Source organism: Triplophysa dalaica, chromosome 9 (assembly GCF_015846415.1).
Source record: "Triplophysa dalaica isolate WHDGS20190420 chromosome 9, ASM1584641v1, whole genome shotgun sequence".
Classification (NCBI taxonomy): domain Eukaryota; kingdom Metazoa; phylum Chordata; class Actinopteri; order Cypriniformes; family Nemacheilidae; genus Triplophysa; species Triplophysa dalaica.
In genome coordinates, this window is record NC_079550.1 from 14131487 (window position 1) to 14153530 (window position 22044).

General features: G+C 37.6%; 1 protein-coding gene across 1 annotated transcript in view; it reads right to left on the reverse strand.

Annotated features, from left to right (window-relative positions):
* Positions 1 to 22044, reverse strand: part of dph1 (diphthamide biosynthesis 1) — a 75926-nt gene that overhangs the window by 46786 nt on the left and 7096 nt on the right. The window contains exon 3 of the mRNA XM_056757412.1: positions 8290 to 8353. Within this exon, the coding sequence (XP_056613390.1) occupies positions 8290 to 8353 (64 nt within the window). The remainder of the gene's footprint in view (positions 1 to 8289; positions 8354 to 22044) is intronic.

The window sequence follows — 22044 nt, forward strand, 5'->3', positions numbered from 1 at the left end:
TGCAGGCATTGCACAAATTGAATTTTGGTCTCTGCACATGTCCATCAAAACAAGACTAGCTAGTATCCAGTTTAAAACTCTCTACCTTAGGTAAAAGAATGTCTACCTGTGATTCCAATAGACTGAAATCAGAGCAGGCTGACTCGTGTACTTATCGTCTATGTCCCTCTCTCCCTCTTGTTCACGCACCCTTCCCTCCACGGCAGTCCTTGCTGGCAAGACAAGCCGACACACTGGGCATGTAGGCAGGTAACTCATTACACAGAATGGCTCGGTTGCTCATTAGTCATCAGCACAGACAGAGCGAGCAAGACATAGCGAGAAAAGGAGCTGGAGAGAGTGAAAAAATTGGCTTGTTCTCCCAGTGGCTGTGGGCCTGGTGATCTCTCCTCCCCATACGAGCTCCTTATATAAGAGCTGAAGAAGACAGACAGCTGGGACTCACAAATACACTCACAATCATACCGCTGCTCCTGACACCTACAGCTCAGATGCACGCTGCGAGTAGTGAACGGGGACTGTCGGCCCCTACCAGCATCTTTCCTCTACACTAACTCTGACATTTCCCCTGCAGGGGCCGTGGGCTGCGGCCTGGAGACAAGCATCAAAGTAAACTAAACGGGGCCAGCCGTCAGATAGGATCTCTGGCAATGGCAGTGGAAAAAATCTAAGCATTTTTGGAAAAATAAGGTATTGTTCTGGGGTATAAGATTTAAAACACAGACTGACAAAGGGAGTGCACTGTGTTGATGAGAATGACTCACAGTTTCTTAAAGGAACAGTACGGTCAACAATTAAATTTTTGTCTCCTTAAAGGAATGATAATTTACACACCCCTGTTGTCATCCAAGATGTTTTTGAGTTTTTTTTTCTTTAGTCGAAAAGAAATTAAGGATTTTGATGAAAACATTATTGTTACAGGATTGTTCTCCATATAGTGGACTTCAATGGACTCCAAACGGTTTAAGCTCAAAATTACAGTTTCACTGCAGCTTCAAAGGGCTTTAAACGATACCAGACGATGAATAAAGATCTTATTTAGCGAAACAATCGGTCATTTACAAAAAAAAATGTATTGCTTTATAAACACAAATGCTCGCCTTCTCTGCTCTGGATGCCCATTCCTGCTCTGCGTGTTCATGACTTCACGTAATATGTAATTACGTTAAAAAGATCAACGCTTGACGTAGGCGAAAGTACGCCTACGTCAAGCGTGACCTTTAATAACGTAGTTGCGTAATACGTGAAGTCATTAACGCGAATTGCAGAACAGAGCAAGGCGATTTGTGTTTATAAAGCATATACATTTTTATTTGTTTTAGAAAATGACTGATCATTTTGTTAGATAAGACTATTATTCATCATATGGTATCGTTTAAAGCCCTTGAAGCTGCACTGAAACTGTCATTTTTACCTCAAACTGTTTGGAGTCGATTGAAGTCCACTATATGGAGTAAAATCCTGGAATGTTTTCATCAAAAACCTTAATTTCTTTTCGACTAAAGAAATAAATAAATAAACATCTTGGATGACTACAAGGGTGAGTAAATAATCATGAAAATATATGTTGAAAGTGGACGATTCCTTTAACCTTATTGAACACAAAAGGACGAAACAATCCTGATGTTTATGAATATTGCCTCCAAAGATGAGCAGACTACTTAACTAAACATTTCACGATCCATTTTGCTGATGCTGTCCAATTCTATTAAAGGGACAGTTCACCAAAAATTTTAAATTCTATCTTCATTTAATCATCCTTGAGTTGTTCCTAATCTGTATAAATTTCTTTGTTCCGATAAACAGAGAGAAAGATATTTGGAAGAATGTTTGTAACCAAGTTTGTAACTTTAGGGTTTGCTTTCCTGAATTTTTCAAAATGTCTTTTTTATAAAAAAAATCATACTATGGTAGTCAATGGTGGCCAAGAACTGTTTGGTTACAAGCATTCTTCCAAATATCTTTCTCTGTGTTCATCAGAACATAGAAACGAACTGATTTGGAACAGCTTGAGGGTGAAAAAATGAAGTCAGCATTTTTATTTTTTGGTGAACTGTTCCTTTATGCTTGTGAGAACCCAGCATTTTACATTAAGATTAAAGATAAACACACTAACATAAATGGTATGTGTTCGATAAATGACCTCCAATAAAACTGAAAACCAGAAAGCAACAGTTGACGTCAGTCAATGAAATAAAAAGCTTAGACCTTTAAACAGGAAGCTCAATGAATCCAGCATTTCTATTCTGAGTTCTCTTAGCTGTGAAGGCGGCATTATCAAGAACATAACACCCAGTGACAGACAGAAAGGGAGGTGGTTTCTCCTTACGGCTCTCCAACATGATGGAAACAGCAGGATTTTTGGCCCAGCGCTGTGTACGTGTTCAACCGGCTTTTCATAATCGGCTGTCGGTAACTCAAAGTCAAACTGACATACGTTTGGCTCTTGTGGTTTGTTGCAATGTCTCGTAACAAGCCAAAACTTAAAGCCGAACATCACTTAAAGATGTTCTTTTAAATGACTTAAACAAAAACTTGGCAGAAGACAAACTTAGTACTACAGAGCCCTGTGATTTCTTATTCAAATTGTATTGTGTTAGCGAAGACTATTTTTAGCTCGGTGTATCTGACGTTTTATCTGTGGAGGCAAAGCTGGTGTAGCATCTACCTGGAGAACCAACTCCACATCTCCAAAACTGCACATCAATTTACACCATCAAAACGCATTACAATTATTTTTATAATTGGTGATCGCTTACTCTCTGTCTTGTCATTTTAAAGCTAAATGGCCTTCTTTTTTCTGCAAAGCACAAAAGAAGATATTTTGAAGAATGCTGGTTACTAAAAACGTTCGTCTCTATTGACTTCTATTGTATGGAGACAAAACCATAAGGACCATTCACTGCCATTCTTCAAAATATCTTCCATCATGTTCTGGAGAAGAAAGAATGTCATACAGGCTTGAAGTAAATGATGGCAGAATTAATGTTTTTGGTTGAACTATCCCTTCAATTAAAACTTAAAAACCTATTTTTTAAGCTTTTTAGACAAATAAAGTGAATAAAATAGAAATATACCAGAGACTAACTCATGGTGGAAACATGCTGCATCTCTCTATCCAACTGTGAAGTATTTCAATCTGTATCATGCGTAGGGCTGCAACAAACGATTATTTTGATAGTCGATTAATCTAACGATTATTCAACCGATTAATCGACTATTCGGCTATTATTTCAATGACTGATCAGTACAATAATTATTCAGCTTTTGCAACTAGTTAAAACATTGAGTTATACATAATTTATGTAATGAATAAAATCAATTCAGCTTTTAAAATTTGTTTTAATGAACTTGATACAACTGGTTACTCTCTTTAAGTTTGCTGATTCTATCCAACTCGAATCACACAAATACTCTCTACAAACTTTTAAATAAAAATAAATAAATCAGATACATTACAGACAAAATGTTTTGAACATGTAAACAAATCTTTTGACCGAAGCATTAAGCAGCATTTCTATGACAATAGTTCAGTTTAACTCTTTCCCCGTCAGCCATTTTAAAAAAAAGTTGCCAGCCTACGCCATCGTTTTTTAGCATTTTAACCAAACTTTAATGGCTCACAGTACATTTTCTGTAAAGAATATATGGACAAACAATATGACCAATGAAAGAACTGCTGAAAGTCTCTGCTTTTAAATAAAGGAAACCGTATTCTTCAATCTTGATTTGTTCTTTTTTTATCACTCCTTAGATGTGGGTAGGTTTCTTAAAAAATGCATCACTTTGATTAAAAGATAATTTCGAGATAATAACGTTTTTTGTCAAAAATTCCGCCCAGATTACACTCAGAACAATCATTAAAAACCGATAAGAAATATACGTTCTAGGTTCTGTAATTTTTCCCAAAGGTGTGTAACAGCGCCACCTGCTGTACAACAGTATAAACACTGATTGACGTAATAACGTAAATGACGAGATATCAAGATGGCGGTGAAAGAGTTAATGAAAAAGAGCAATAAGAGAAGAAAATATTTTAAAAATAAAGTCAAGATATAAGACTCCGACCACTTAACAGCACTCTCTTATAATCATTTTCCTCTCATTTAATACCTAATAGTGTTATAATAATCAAAACAGCCTTGACTAATAGGCTCGATCAAAGCTAACATTACTGTAATTATATGATTATTGCTGTTATTATCATTGCTATTATCATTGTATAAAAAGATTTACCGCTAGCTAGTTCGTTTAGTTAGCTCTAGATGGAGAACATTCTCCTCTCTCCTGCTCCGGGTGTTTCCTTTTTAAATGCTCCAGCATGCAGGTTGTGCTGCCGTGAAAGGCAAATTCCGCCTTGCATGCATTGCACACAACCGCATTTTTTTGTTTTTAATTTGGTAAATCTTTCCCACACTTTACTTGTTCGCATTCGTTTGTACTCCACCATAATTCTCGCTGTGTGTCCTTCTACTGCGATAGCATTCGGGAAGGCTGCATTACAATCTAGAGCTACAATGCCGTGGCGGTCAAATTGTGTTATTGCAGGCCCTTAAATTAACTCACCTAATCAAACGACTACTCGACAACAAGAATATTTGTCGACAATGTCGACTAATCGTTTCAGCCCTAATCATGCGGTAACAATATGCAGCTCAAGTACCAATACATAAAATCCATACTGTACACCCATGTATCAGGACAATTAAAAGTGTGAAATCTTTCGTTAGTGTCTAGAGACGTGCAAAATCCCTTATATTGTATATCACAGCCATGAAGTCAATGTAAAACAATTTCTTAGAAGTCAACTGCAACTTTCCTCTGTTTACATGTTGTCAGTAATGATTGAGACATGTGATTGTACCGTGAACATTTTGGCATCTATATATTTCTATGTAAGCCAAAAACAGGGGCATTTGTCTTTACTGAAGCAGGACTGGTTGTGTTCGTGTGTGTACTGTATCAAGTACAGATTTGCTGTAATACGCAGCAGCTTGTTCTCATTAGAGCTTAAAACCTCATCTTGTTTAATCAGCTTATACTCTGACTACACTGACACAACCTCTTTACCGCACACTGACACAGAGCTCAATATCCATCCCCGATCACATGACACGTTCATCACCTCCTGTAAAGTCTCAATCTCTCAAGTTCTTCTCTTGTCACCAGATCCCATGAACATCACGTGGCTGACACCATTACATCCGCTAAAAGAATATGTACAAATTCCCGTCGATGCTAATGAGTTTAGTCTACTACGTTGTGACATCACCATCCGCCTATCCTTTAACCCCACCTTTAAAATATGTTCAAAAATACCATCTCCCTTTCTATCCATGTTTCAGAGCTGTGCCCGCTACAGGCTTAAGTATTAGCTAAGTGTCATGTAACAATTAATCCTTTTTCATGGCTCTGGGTCAATCCAGCTCGACCCTAAACAAACTGTTAACTGAGGTCACGCAGCACATACCTACCTCCCTGTGACCTCGCTTCATGGATTTTCGCCCAAAAACACCTTGATTTCTCTAGCATGCTAAATAGAGCCAAAGGCTAATGAAGAGCGTTTAGCCAACAAGTGCGTCATGTCTAAACAGCCTGTGCCCTAAACACCGCTGAGAAATAAATGTCCTATACAAGCCAAGTTAAAAGCCCTCAGAGAAACATCAGATCGAAGGCAACCTGCTGGCTGAGATCCAGAGATGAGGCTGCTTGAAGGATGAGAAGAAGATGCAGAAGATGAAGAGAGTGAGAGATGAAAAGCTGTAGCTGGGGGAACGTTGGGGGGGTTTAAGTTAATTAGTAGGCATTAATTGCTCCAATTAAACACTGACTATTTTAAACAGCGATTTAAGTGTCTGGACATTCGGTCCCATTACGATGAAAAAAGAGGCAGCTCTTTAGCTGAGGGCACAGCAATTGGCTGATAAAGGGGAGAAAGTACACATTACATTGAACGCACTCAACAGCAATTCTCACACACTTATGTGGACGAGAAAGAGAGACAGAGAGGCCATAGATCTTTGTAAGTATATTGACACTGATTTTCTGCCCACAAAATGACAGTGAATGTTGAATGAGATTGTCAGTCACTAAACTCTGCTTAATATGTCTAAGATGTGTAACATTTGTGTTCAGTGGAATTAAAATTCAAACAGGTGCCAAACAACACGAGGGCGACAGTATTTAATTTGGGGGAGAACTTACACACTACTACGGGTGTCACAATATGCCTATGTTTACCATAACCGTGATATTGAGAATCATGAATATCGCAAATAATTCAGCACCCACTTATTATTTTGCTTTAAAGGGAAAGGAAAAAAATCTGTCATCATTTACTCACCCTCAATTTCTTCCAAACCTGTAAACATTGATGTTCTTGTCAAAACAAAGAAAGATATACCAAACATTTTTGGGGCACAGTTGACTATAGAAGGGAAAAAAACTATTATGGTAGTCACTGGTGCCCTACAATTGTTTCCTTTAAAAAAAAATGATATTCTTCAAAATATCTTCTTTGATGTTCAAAAGAACAAAGAAATGTATACAGGTTTGGAACAGCTTGAGGGTAAGTAAAGGAAGACACAATTTTCATCTTTGGGTGTACTATGCCTTTAAGAGCCATAATGGTTACAAACCATTCACTGGCCAACAAAGAGAATAAAACGAAATAACATTTGATTGATTTGCATTACAATTTTTTTTATTAATAAACATTTTAAGAGGTATCTCGAGAGGTGTCAAAGGTTTAGTTATAATCTGATATCGCGATGGCTGTTTTGTTGGGAACCACTATCTTCAAGAAGATAATAAAAAAATAGCTGCAATTTGATATTTTAGGTGTCCGTTTTAAATCCGTTTTTTAAGCAAACCAGTCAACAGGCAGCAAGACGTTCACATGACCCACTGGAAACACTCAAAGCTGCCAGTTTCAATTTTCCAACTCACCTCCAAACGGAACCGGTGGCACTGAGTGAGATGAAATTATTTGAACAACGTAATGTTTTAGTAATACAGATGACTCCCTCTGGGAATGTGACAATTTGAGGGCAGACTTGGGGCTAAACATTTCCTTCAATGGAAGTGCTTACCCATCACACTTCAGTTCAATGGGAATGTGTACCTCATTAGCACTAGCAGACAACTTGAAGGCGGCTCTGCTTATACTGAGGAAAGTGTGAACGCGCTTTTAAGAAACATTCATCCCAGGAGGCTCCTAACATCAGGGATCGGCCCCGTACACTTGATAATTCCACAAACGCAGCGCACCCTGAGATTATGCCATGAATACAAACATCTTTTATTTTTGCAGCGCGTCATTTGCATTACCTTCTGATCGAAGTGGGAGGTGTAGTTTGACCTTCCACACCAAGCCGCTATTTGCGCCTGTTTTGTGCCTACGGCCACATGTTTGTATGCCGCGCGTTCTGCACATCTGTAACAAGCTGTGGTTAAAAAAGAATAATAGTTTTCCCACTTCAATTCGTTAACTAGCGAGAGCGTGATAGCTGGCTTGTGTCTGGAATCGTGTCTAATTTTCTGCTGAGCCCCAGATACAGGCTACGGCAGGGATTGATGAAAAGCACAATTTTTTAAGGAGCACAGAGGCCTTCAGCACGGTGTCGTAAATGAAATTACTAACAAAAAATGTCCATACCTGAGATGTGATGTGTGAGGGAGACTAAAGCTTTCTTTCCCAAAACGTAGTGAGCTGAAGACTCCCTACATTAACAGCTGTCTTTAGAGCCAGCAACTAAAGTGGATCATTTGAAGCACTCTTCTTAGGAAACAACTTTTCGACGAGCAAAAATATCGCTCTTAACGTAAGGAAGGGTTTCCCAAACTGGGGTGCACAAACTCCTGGTGGTTCACGAAGGAATTACAGGGGTTGTGAGGTACAATAAATACTTTGAACTAGCAATAGTTATGCATGTAAAAAAAAAAACATTTATTACCGAGGTAGGGAAGATAAATCCTGTGGGAGTCAATGGGGGATGAGATCTGTTTGGTTACTGAAATTCTTCCAAATTTTTTTTTTGTGTTAATCAAGACAAAGAAATCTAAACAGGTTTGGACCAACCTGTGGGTGAGTAAAAGAAAGACAGAATTTTCAATTTTGAGTAAACTATCCCTGATCAGTGCCCTGACTGACTAAGACTCATCCTTAGAATTAGGCTTGAGCACGGTATCTTAAGAGGCAACTTTTTTTCTTTTTTGAAGACTCCTTACATTGGGAGTGTGTCATACCTTAAAAGGACTGTCGGGGGAGAGCGTGTGTTTGGTACCTACCTTTCAATGATGTCAGCGATCACACAGGCAAACATCTGCAGACCTTCAGGTAACTGCAAGGCCACTGCAGGTCACAAAGAGACAGAGATCTGGTCAGAGCAATATAATACAGTATGAGATACAGCCACCCTGACCTCCTATATGTTACTCTGGTAAAGAAGGCAGAGCAGAGAAAAGATCTCACAATCATTAATAATGTCATGTAAGTGAGCCTCTAACACATGAACTTACATATAATGTATGAAAATAGCTATAGAATTAAACTTTAAACAGGGTTGCCAACCATCACACTGAAAACACACGGGGCGCCAGCATCAACGCTTCTCATTTTCTTTGAATGGGTGATGTCATGCTTTGCCGAACTGAATTGCGAGTCCGTCAGCGTCACTTCACTGGTGTTGCTCGCGGCAAGAAGTTGAACAATTCTCAACTTTTCAAGAGCCAACGCAGGCGTCAGCCAATCAGATAGCCTTATGCAAATAACCTAGTGCAGGCGCTAGTCAATTGCGTTTATGCAAGACCGGAGAACAATTTGATTGGCTGTTATCACTATAAGGATCATGTCGGCGACGCTACAGAGTCACCCTCCGTCAAGCATTGACGCTGAAGTCCTGTGTGAATCCAGCGTCACGCATTTAGTGTGACAGAAAATTTTGGCCTCTGTCTCACGTTTTCACACTGCCAAAACAAATGTCATCCCACATTATGAGAAGCTAATTATAATCACATAATGCAAACACAAAATCTGCATGATGAAATTAATAGGTTCAAAGACACAGACTACCAAAAAGAACGGTTTGCTTTATAAAACAGTGGTGCAGTACATAGGCAAATCTACGGTAATCTTAAAATGAATAACTCTCTGACTTTAAATACATAATCTTTAATGTTTAAAAAAGGCGTATATATACGGATTTATACACAAAGGATTAAATGTATGTGTAATACAATATAAACTCTGTGTGAATTTGTTTACAAAGCTGAAGCTTTTGTTCATCTTTTAAATAAATGAGATGGCAGAAGCAGAAATGGTGCATCCGCTGGCACTATTTCAAACAAACAAATCATTTAAACAGCTGCAAAAACTTGTCACACTAAAATTACACCAAACCCAAGAACACAGACAAATGATACCCGCTTTAAATTTCTCTGGAGAACACAAGACAAAAAAAAAGTGTGAAAACAAGAAAGCCATGCATGTGGTTTTAAACGTTCTTAAGAATACATTAAATCGGTGGGAAATGAATGTGTATAAAAAAACATTTGTGCGATATGAAAGCAAAGATATATACCATTGTTGGATCCATTACATTATTATAAGCCAAGAAGACTAATCAATGCATCATCTCTTTCGGACACTGACCTGTGTCGTACCATTTCTGCTCTCCTGAATTCAATTAATGTTAATTCCATTAAGAATAGGTATTTCTTTAAAAGTGCAAATTCAATTAAATTGAAAAAGCTTTATTGTATATGCCAAGGTAGAAAAGGTAGAAAATGCCAAGGTAGGCTTTTTGTTTTCATACATAAATCATATACAGACTGCATGCAAGTCAAAACACAATGCAAAAACCAGATGAGAAGAATCTCAGTACTGGCATTAGCACAGTTAAAGCTCATTGAATGATGCAATAGACATCAATGAATTTGTCTGATTCTGCGCTGTATAAGGACATTAACACATGAAATTCATCTCCAGAGATGCTCTTAGAGTTTATTTCACAAACATTTGCTTGTTTGAGTTAAGAAACAGACAACACAAAAATAAGCGTTTTCCGTCAACCTCCCAAAATAAAAGTCCGGTTAACTCTGTATTTTATGCCGGCAAATATATTACTATTTTAATAGTAAAAAAAAGAAACTAAACTAATTTAGATAAACTAAATGCATCATGCATAAACTGAAGTTAGTTGTTAACCTTTGAAATTAATCTTTCCAGTTTAATTCTTAATTCTTTTACAGAACATTATCTGAATTCTTATCAAATGAAAATTGGGCATCCATCTTTGAACATATATATATTTAAAATATCCCACCTGGTCAATTTTTTCTCCATTGACTAGCATAGGTTCACATAGTGCTCGTACATTATTAGGCCCGAACAACAATTATTTCGTTTTAATAATATTAGGCAGCAGCAAGAAACTCTCCTCTGTCCAAACTTTAATAAAATTAACAAAACTAAGTTAAGTATCTAATGACTGAATTTCCCTTACACATCCCACCAGTGCCATGTCAGTAGTTAACTATAAAGTATAAATTATATAAATGACTGAAATACGAACATATTCATTTATTTATTAAAACACAGATGAGTAAAAGCTTTCCTGTGGCTCAGTGGTAAGTAGGGATGGGCATTTAAAGCTAAAATAATATTCGAAGATCGATGAGAAATTAATCGAAATTTTCACACCTCCCCCACATGGACGCATTTAAAATATTACACACACACAAACGGAGATAGAGAACATTGAGGCTTTAAATCCGCGACGACACACTGTTTTATTTATTATGGAATATGCAATCTTACATCAAGCTATAAATTAAGATAACGCACTGAAACATTAATATACTAACAACCGAATGACGGCACTTATTAAGAGTACATCGATCAGCATCAACCGCTCATAATGCTAGGACATTTCCATGTAAAATATGAGCATGCACATTTATACCAACTAAAAAACAGCAGTGTGATTGATCAGGAAAATAGCCATAAAGATTTTAGACCAGACTTAAAACGTATTAAAACATATTAACCGAATGAAGGCATTTATTAACAGTCTTGAAAGTTTTCATGAATTAATAGCTCAAAATGCTTCCATTTCTATTGTTATGAAAGTTTCTCCAGTCTGGCAGTGATTGTTTTTCTAGACGGAACAGTAAACTTGCTCTGTACAAACTCCATACGATTTTTAAAGCCCTCTCCTTTGACAAAGCAGATCGGAAGCACATCCTTAGTGATCATCTTAGTAATTAAAGCCGTTATTTGCTCCGCCCGTCTGGCATCCAAATTGGTTGGTCTGACCATAAAACTAGCTACTGATTGCTGACCTGTGGCTGGGTGCTTCTCCCTCAAATGACTGTGCATCGTAGTTGTTGATCCATGATAAGCGAGCTTTAAATTGCAGAGTTTGCACAGAGTTGGACCCCCACACAGAACTCATTTTTGACAACATCTCAATTTATCGTACCCGTTATGCCAAGCGGGTCTACAGTGTGCGTAACTTCTATAACAATTGTTGTGAGAAAATGTTTTAGGTGCGTCGTTATTGACAGCGCCACCCTTTGGTTAGATGAACACGTTACGCGTGAAAACACGGCGATTTTTTTAAGAAAAACTAATTGAATATTCAAAATTCGTGACTCATCCCTAGTGGTTAGAGCATGGCACTAGAGAGGACACAGTCATGGGTTCGATCCCAGGGGATTGCACATAGTCAGAAACAAATGTTTAGTTTAATGAAATGTAAGTCGTTTTTGATACAAGCGTATACGAAATGCATAAATGTAAATGTAAAATTGCATTAGCCTTCCGGATATTTCAATTTGAACTTTTTGATTAAAAAAAAAAGAATGACAAATGAATCCTACTTTGCTTTTTGATATTTAAGATATAACATACAGTCAGCCGTTCAGTTTAACCCAAAGTAAAAACAGACCGGGCGACCAGGATTCATGCTTTATTGTGCTGGAAAGCTGTTATTTTCCCTAAACAAAATTTCAACCCATGAGCCAATGTGGCATCATTCTAATGAGATCAATTGTCTGTGAGGCTGAGATATGAGCCTGTGCTGCTCTTCATTTTTGAATCATTCAGACAGAGACTTTGAATTAAACGGGGTTGATGAACCGCATAATACAGACACATGTCTAAGGAGCGTCAATTTTTTTCACTCCATACGTCACCATCACGCTTAGATATCCTGCTCTGTCGTCTTGGAAACAGACTGATTGTCCTAAAATTGGAAGTGTTACATGAACCGTTCAGTGTTACATGAACCATTCAGAACAACTCGGCGAGTAAGCAATGTAACAAATGAACTGTGCGGTTTGCAATTATGGCCATTCGCCAAGTTATGATGTCATAATGATGTCATGTATGCAAAACAATTTTTTCACTTAGTCAATAAATGTGAAGCACAGAGAAACTTCTTTTTAGTCCTATCAACTACAGATATTGCAAAAAACAAGAGAGCACAACGGGACTCTGATATCGGATCTCAACAGTTGCTATACAAAGTGTGGACAATGAATCTTTTAATTAGATTCCAATCGGATATGCACAAAAATCGGATTTGGGTTGACAGTCTGACCAAAGCATAAGTTATTGTTAATACCTTAACCCGACTTCTAATAATGCATATAAATGATTCATAGCATGATTTTGTGGTTTGGGGCCACATATCGATGGTGAGGTTGCAAATAGTAACCAACGGCTTACTCCACCCCCCCTCCCTTTCAAGGCACTACGGTGGCTGACACTGAACTCCATGCAAGGGGACCCGCGGTGTAAAAAATAGCTCATTCTAAGGTAATAAAAACATAACGATTCCTTATGTAAGGTCTTTATAAACTTCTGAAGAACGTCATGTCTATTATATTACATTTAGGTCAATAGATCCTCCCAAAAATGAAACACTGGACCTATAAAACCATGTTAAAATAAGTATGTTAAGTAACCTGCAAATTTATGTTGTAAACACAGATGGCAATATAGATGCAAAAGCAGCAAATCCTGAAATTTTAACTTTTGTAGTTTGTAGTGTTTTAACTAGTGGTGGGCATAGATTAATTTTTTTAATCTAGATTAATCTAGATTAATTCCAAGATTAATCTAGATTAATCTAGATTAAAATGGCTCATTTGTATTCTGCCGAAGGCATTCAGAATATGTGTGCTACCCAAATAATGACTAAAAGTAAGTCTTTGAGAACGGGTTTCTCAAGCCAGGTGGCGCATTAGACCAGGGGCTCATCTCCTGTTTCCAAAATGCATCACAAACTGCTTGAGAAAGCTGTTCTACTATGATAATTGGTGATGAAAATTAAATTATGTTCAATAAGATGAACTTGTGTTTACTTCCGCATTAGCTAAGGGATGATTTCCGTTTAGGTGGTACTTGAGACTGGAAGAGCTCCTACAGTACATTTACATTTAGTCATTTAGCAGACGCTTTTATCCAAAGCGATTTACAAAGAGTGAGGGAGCAACAAGCGATATGTCATACAGGAGCCATAATGCATTAGATCTCAATACAAAGTTACTGGTTTCAACTAAAGCTAGACCACTACCTGTTGAGAGAAAGTGTTTTTTTTTAAACCAATTCCGCATTGCACAATGTGCAAACAACCTTAGTCTTGTCGATGTTTCTATTGGGAAGCTTCTTAAAAATTAATATTCCCTGAAGCAAACCCGGCGGCTTCATAGCATGTTAGCACGTCACGTTTGATGCGGTAATTTCACAGTAACGTTATGTTGTGTTCAGACCAAACGCGAATGGCGCCTCAAGCGCGAGTGATTTATATGTTAATGCAAAGAGGCAATAGACCTACTTGCTGCGCGAATCGCGCGAATGAAGCCCTGGTTATGAGATGATGAGGCTGCGCTAAGGACGCGAATGAAGCCCTGGTTATGAGATGATGAGGCTGCGCTAAGGACGCGAATGAAGCCCTGGTTATGAGATGATTAGGCGGCTTCTGCTTCCGCGAATGACGCGAATTGAAAAATCTCGTTCTCGCGCCGTACAGTGCAGTTAAGCTGGTATACATCCGCGCTAAAATATCAAGGTGAAAGTCATCATAGCTTGCGTAGTATAGACCCAGCTCCCAACCCAACTTTGAGAATAGATTAACGGCGACATTTTTTTTAACGCGCGATAATAGTCTCACTGCGTTAACGCCGTTAACGCCGTTAACGGCCCACCACTAGTTTTAACCCAATAAAGGCCCTTGTAGACCTGTGTTTTGTTTGCCTGTTTTAGCTAGTGCCTACTTCCCGAATCTTTAAAATCTGCTACATTTAAAAGCGAGATATTTTATATCAAGTAAATTGACAGATTTTTTTGTTTTACATGACATACGCCACTTTTCTCTCCCCATTAAAACTGGCCTTCAGTCAGTCATGTAGTCCTCCACATAAATTATTAAATACCCTGGATCGGACCAACGCTGCACTTAAATCCATTACAACCATAATCATTCCAACAAAACACAACATTCAATCTCCATTTCCCATACACATCAGTGCTGGGGGTTTAAGAGGATGTTTCCTACATACATCAAACAGTCTTGTAACATCTTACAAGACACTTAGAAAGTTAAGAAACATCACATTTACATGAGTTTGTCCCAGCTGAGTAGATTCCTCCAATGAATGAAAGTACAACATAAACACAAAACAATTTGTTCTGAATGTAGACAAGATAAGGAGTGACCAGTAAGTGTGATGGATGGAGAAGAGGAGGAAGAGAGCTGCTCTGAGCACATCTCTGATGAAAGGTTAAAAGACTGACCTCCTTCAGTCCGGACAGACACAGACAGGTCATTACCTGGGAAAGGGCGAGTTTATTAACTGTAAAAGGTTATTCAGCTCAGCATAGCCACGACTGACAAATCTCTCCATCTATCAATCTTTGGCAGGCTTCTTCATGAAAGAAGGCCCAGCCCCAGCTCTGGGCTAAGCGAGCGCACGTTTATATTCCACAGATTCAGAAATGTCATAGAAGCTCAAGGAAATGCCAAAATGCCAGAAGCCCAATCTGAAAATGAGTTTGTGTAAATAGAGCGCAAGATGAGCGGAATCACACATAGATGAATAAATGCGTTTGTTACACCAGTTACATTGTCGCCGAAACTGACAGACAAAATGTTAAACACATCCAACTATCTGTTTGATAGAAAGTGCTCTTGTGCAATGATAAAAGCTTAACAGATTATAAAAGGAATAGTTTTGTGTTTTGTTTCTGGGTCAAATATGAAAAGGGTTTGAGCATAAAAACAATGGGCCTCATTCATAATTTGCACGTAAAACGTACGTTCCTTAAAACTTTCCCCTCGATTCACATATGCTTCGTAAACGTCAGATTTGATAGTGAAATGTGAATTCCAATCACTCATAACAGCGCGCACATGCACACTCATCATTCATAATTACCATAATCTTGGCCTCTGGACTACATCTACGCAATTGACGTATCTAGGAATGCTCCCCTGGACTTTATTCTCTGGTTTGGCAACATTATTGCATAAATGCATAATAGGCTATATGCTTACCAATAAATTAATACATTAAACAGTGTCCACCAAGGTGTTTTTAGCCAGGTGAAAAAAATGACCAGCTGGTGGTGCTTGAGAAATCTCTGGAAGCACTGGGCGTTTTTCCGGAGACAGGTTGGTTGCTGGGATTTGGGAGTATCCATGACAGTTAAATGTTACTAGTGTTTTATTCTAATTAATATAGACTCTAACTAGCAATATTAACTTCTCCATTGTTGTGTTTGATGGTTGGTCAATGTAGTGTTTGTCCCGCTTCTTTTAAAAAATAGGAAAATTTTCATGAATCTGAAACTTTACGTCACCACTTAAAAAAAGTTTTCTGTTTTATTTAATTGAATTTTTTTCCTGAGCAATATCATACATTTCCCCTGATTTACAGAAGACGCCCATTAATAGTCATTCGGTCTAACAATCTTGTCAGGCATATTTACATCAGAAATCCATTTTTGACATATTAAAATACTAATTAATTGTATTTTTTTATTATTATAGGCCACTATCCTAGATTCTACCCATTTGTCAATAAGAATGTTTTACTCATTTTTAACACATTAAATTGTAATAAGCTCCCTTATTATTTTTTATATTTTAATATGTACAAGTCAAGCATGTTGTTTGAATTTGTACATAAATATTGTGTTACACTGAATGACAATTTAGCATTCTTTTTGGACTAACCAATAAGTAGACATTTTACTTACATTTAAAGGCAGGGTGTCCGATTTCTCATAGCCGTTGCTGATGTTCAAATCACCAAAACAAACACACCCTTACCCACCATCTTTCGCTTTCGTCAGCGCTCGGCTCGGCTAATGTCTGTCCTGTGCACTGTGCACCTTACTGCTGATTGGCTACAAGGTTGTTTTGGTACTCGGCCCGACTCAGTTGTCTAAATGTAATTCGTAAATCGGTTACCCCGCTTTTAATGTGCTGTCTATGGAAATGAAATCTATTTAGTAAATTTCTTTTGATGGGGACATCTTAACGTCTTTGACCCTTCAACATTTATGATGTGCAACTGCTTGCACAAAGTATAACTCTGATGGAACCTTCCTCATGTGGAATACGATATTTGTTTATTAGTCACATATTGCCCATAGCAGAGAGGTTTAGCCTAGAATTTGATATGGCTACTTTCCAGTCTGGTAAATTCATGAAATAACACTCGGCACTTGCTGAAGGGCTATTACTTTGAGTTAGTGAGGAGAAACAGAGAAATAACTAGTGTTATTTACGGGTCTATGGTTCTTCTTAAACTGCATTATAAACAAAGTGTCGTGCACACACACAAGCCCACACAGATTTCTTCAACTCAAATGCAATGTTTGTACATCCAAATGAGGGCTTCGGATCTTGGTCGCTTCCCATTTCATCATTCAGTGGGCAAATACAAACGCACAACACTGCAGAGAGACTTTGCAGCACGATCACATTTATTTCAAAACACTGTGGACTAATTATTCAAACACAGAAATGAATTAATCTGAGAGGTAAGTCCTCTTTGCTGCAAATAGAAACATCTGCATTAATCATCAGGAAGCTAAGGGCAGAAAGAAATTCACAGATAATCAGTCAGACAACCAATACATCCTCATTATGTGAAATGAGCACAAATATTTGTGCAGCTCTGATTTGGCTTACAGAACCATGGAAAGACACGAGACTAAAGAAGTTAAAGAAGTTGAAAAAAAGCGGGCATCGTTTGGTTACAAATAGCACCTGAATGCCATGACTTCATAGACTGCATCTGTGCACTAAGGCAACCCAGAGAAACAGATAGGCAGCGTAACAGAAGTCTATTTGAATTATAAAGATAGAGCGTCTTTGCAATAACTAATCACATATTTAAAAACTACAATACTAGTTACAACAGGCGTTTCGGCGGCCATTACATTTTTTCGAGCTTGGGCCTTCTCGACCAATCACGTTCCTCGCATGTTGTTATGGAAACGACAGGTCTCTGTCACTAGTTAGCTGTTAAAAAGGGCGATTTTTTCCAATTAAGTTGAACTTATTTTACCCTCAACAGACGCTCTGAGCTGCAGAAAAAGATGCCAGCGCTGACATTTAAAAAAGCGATCAGGACATTTACTCCATGAATTATGATTATAACTTCTAACCCATTTAAAGACGAGAGCCATTTAATGAATAAAAAATTAAAGAAACAAAGCATTTAACGGGAACACATAACTTCCTGGAACTATCTGGAGGCTCCATGAATCATGTGACGCTCCAGCGTTTTGGACTTCCGTTGGCAAAACTCTCTCTCAATGGCTCTGGAGTGTGTGTGTATGATGTCGCACCTATACCATATCAGCGAGCTTCCGCTTCTCAGGTTGTTGTGATTGGTCGGTGCCCCTCTCAGTGCACGTGTATTGATAAACTTTAAGCAATAAACAGCAACAATGGCGTCAACTTCACTTTATCAGTAAAAACATACGGATCGATTGAAGTGTAACAGAGGTCTGCTAGTGCATGTACAAACGTCAATCTTTGTTAGACATCGCACATTTTTTTCTTACTATGTGAGGGAAATGACACCAGACCAAATTAAGTCAGTTATATTAATTAACACTAATAACAGAAGCGTTAGTTTTGCCTTTTTATATTGGACCCGAGTTGGATAATAAAACAAGCCGATTGACTAGGAGACATTCGCAAGCAGGACTTCAAAGGAAGAAGTGTTTAGAGGTAGGCTATGCACACACACATACACACACAATATCAGTGTATTACACAGAACAGCTTTCAGAGCCGATGCTTAAGTCATGGTAGCTGTTATTTGACCGTTGGTTATCTTAGAATGTGTGTAGCTGAATTCTTATTACCAGGTGTAGCAATGTGATGAAAGTTAAAGTAGTTTAGCACATAGCTCAGTCAAATGTTTACAATCTGTAAAACAAAACCGTTTTGTTTACAAAACCGAAAACTACTCAGGCGGCTCATCCTCTTCTCTAAGGAAAACCTCGCCCCTTTTTTGGCATATTACTTTGGGTGGAGGTTATTAAAAGTACTCTGAATAGTGACATCATGTTCCCGAGTAGGGGGCTGTAGTCCAATTCCAGCCGTTCTCTGTATTCCTTGAAAAGTGAATTCTGTTAAACGCAATATCTTGCTTGGCACTGAACTTTGAGCTTTATCATTTTCCAGGTATTTTTTATGCTTTAACAGCAACATTACTCACTAACTAAAGGTTGAAAAATGGGATCGCAGGGAATGGGATCTTTAAGTAATTTATTAAAAAAATACCCCCCCCAAAAAATGGCTACTATACATGAAGAGAGTGATTCTCAAAGCTATCAGATCAAGTACCACCTTTAATAAAATTAGTTGTTAAAAGTACCACCCAATGACCGCCATAGAACACATGAATAAACACTTAAATTAAATAGCAGTGTATCTTTCTCTTTACACCTAGTTCTCCAATTCTAATCTATTATTAATAATAAAAACATTCATTTTTTTTCTCCATGTTTTCAAGTTACTCAGCAATAATAGATGACACAAAACACGTTTCTGTAGTGCACTGTTTACAGGGCTCTGTAAACTTTTATGGGGGATTTTTTTTCTTTGTGGGGACTTGCAGAAAGCCTACAAACATAATATTTACCCTATATTAGAAAAACAATGTGGAAAGATTATTCAACACAGAAGATAAATAAATACACATATACTTTAATATCAAGACAACAGCTGTATATAACAGAGACTTGCGCTGTTTTCAAAGCGACGCGTCAAAAATACATCGTAATCCGCTATTCATTGATTTAATCTTGAGTAGATGCAGACGCGTGATAAATTTGCAATTGACAGCAATAACAACAGCTCTAAACAGCGGTTCAAATGCAGAAATACATAAGAAACTTAAATAGCATTCAGCTTGACGGAAGTGACAGAGTAAGGGACTCACAAACACCTGTCTGCTCCCGCTCTGTGTTTGAGCTCTAGATAAATAAACTACTATTAAAAAAAATTGAATTTTACAGATTTCAACATTTGGGGGTTCAAATACTCATGTGAGATCTCTCTTCAAATTTGTAAAGCATTTGTTTATTTTTAGTGCATGATTTTTCATAATCAGGTGAGTGCCATTTTTCTAGATTGTCACATCCATAAAGCTACATATTCCTCATAAATGGAAACATGAAAATTGATATAAAGTAACTATTTCATGTTCTATAAAGAGGCATCCCTTCTCCATTCATTGGGTATTATTACTTCAGGATTGTGCATTTTATTTTATAGAAATGCTACAAAGTTTATCATCTCCCAAAAAATGTTCTTTTTTGTCACATCCATGTTTATTTCCCTTTTTTAATATATAATTTTTTTCATAGACTGACATTTTTTGATGTTTAGACTCAATCAACAAGGGTTCAGTAAAATATAAACAAATTGTTCAATATAATCATAAGAAATTCATTCTCTGAGCATTTTTATGCCACGTCCATAATGCTAAATGTTACGTCCATAACGCTGGAATTCCCCAGATGTATTACATATTTATCAATCATGTAGGTGTAGAAACATTTTAAATTGTATTTAAAGCAAAAATTGTAAATTAATATATAGAGTTATTCATTTTCTGTCCTGTCCCCTCACTTACCACCTCTTCGAGTACCACAGTTTGAGAACCACTGCTTTAAGATATGTCAAGGGTCAGGCAAGCCGTTTTCAGTTTAGACAGCTCTAACATTTATTTTAGTCTAGGACTAGTCTCAAACCCTGCACAGGAAACCTGGCCAAAAAGTTAAAGAACAGAAATGTCAAAAATTTGATAAATCCAGCAGAAAGACTGCAAGACAATGAGATTTCTTCATCTTAATTCTATACTAAAGTTATGCCACACTAACGGTACTCACAATTGACTGCCAAATGTAGCAGCAACGACGAATTTATAGCACATTTCATTGTCAGCATTGCAGCTGTAATCTTGTGAAGTACATAAATAAAGCTGCTAAATTAAACTTTGATAGTATTGAATGTGATTCAGCCGTAATAAAGTGAAGTGCAAGTCCTCATAGGCAGATGAAACAATCTGTGGTGCTGAATAAACCATGAAAACTAAACTTAAATCTATACTAAACGAAATAAAAACAGAAAGTCATTTCTTAAACAATACATTCAAAACTAAATACGCACCATTAAAACGACATAAAACACTATACTGAAATTGAAAACCAACGAACAAAACAAAACAATTATAATTTCGGTTGAAACATTGATGGAAAAGCAGAGGCCATCAGCAACGGCATGATAGGGAATGAATCTCTGAAAAGTGTTGATCACATCAACAGAATGATGTGTTATATATAAAGCTTTTGGAAAAGGTTTTCGTCAAACTTGTCTATATCACTCATGACTCAGTAAAGCAAGAAAAAAAGGGAGAAAAAGTCATAAGAACATTCCAAACAAAACGTTACACGTTACATTCATAAGGATATCCGTTACACAGGTTATTTTCATTGCATTATATATTTCTTTTCAAACTAGATGTGTCTGCCAAGGTCACAATAAAGACGTGACCTACAGTTCAGAGTATAAATAAAACAAAAACCTGAATATACTGTACATACATCAAATGTACAACAAACAAAAACAGACATTTAGTCAGACACTTAGCTGCTAAAATGCTAAGAGACTGCATCTGCTTGGTTAAAAGACATTTGGAAAACAGTAATGGTAGAAAACAACGTAAAAGAACGAAGAGAAACTGGTCAAAAGTCATCTTTTCCCATTGAGCCCAGGGAAAGAAGGGGCATTTAAAATGAAAACCTCCACAACAAAGAGCCCAGCAGACTGCAGCATTCTCTCCAATCCTCATGAAAGTACTCGGCACAAGCCACCTGCTAACACATTCACCACATCAAACACTTGTCTGTTGTCATTCACATCAATAGAGGCTTGAAATTGGACATTTCTGAGGCTCGGGAAGTACATTATTAAGGATTTTTAGCGATTAAATACTGGGCACCGCTCTAGACTCTGCTGGCAAATTCTTTACGGTGGACATGAGCACAGACATCCTAAAACCAAATGAAGCATTTACGTTGTTCTACTTAAGGACTGCATTTTTTATAAACAGAACTCTCATCCAAATCCAACATTCCCTTTAACCCATGGCTGGGCTGTAAAACGCCATACCAGACACGGTCCTTGTATATGTCTTTTATCTTACTCATGATTACTGTGACTGTGTAATGGCTTGTTCTGAAGGCTTCTTGACACCTGTACTACAACAATAGAGGGCTTGCTGTGACTGGCCCTCGGGACAAGTTTGTGTAAGAAAGTGATGCAAGGACAAAGGGAGGCGGTCCAGAGTCGTCCACAGTGAAATCAGCAATATCTGGACAGATGTAGGCGGTGCAATAAGAACCCCCTAAAAATAGGTCATAGGGGTGTGCGATATGACGATATTAGATCGCGAACGATTAAAATGACTGCACGATCCACTTTTTCGGGAAAATTGTTAAATCGT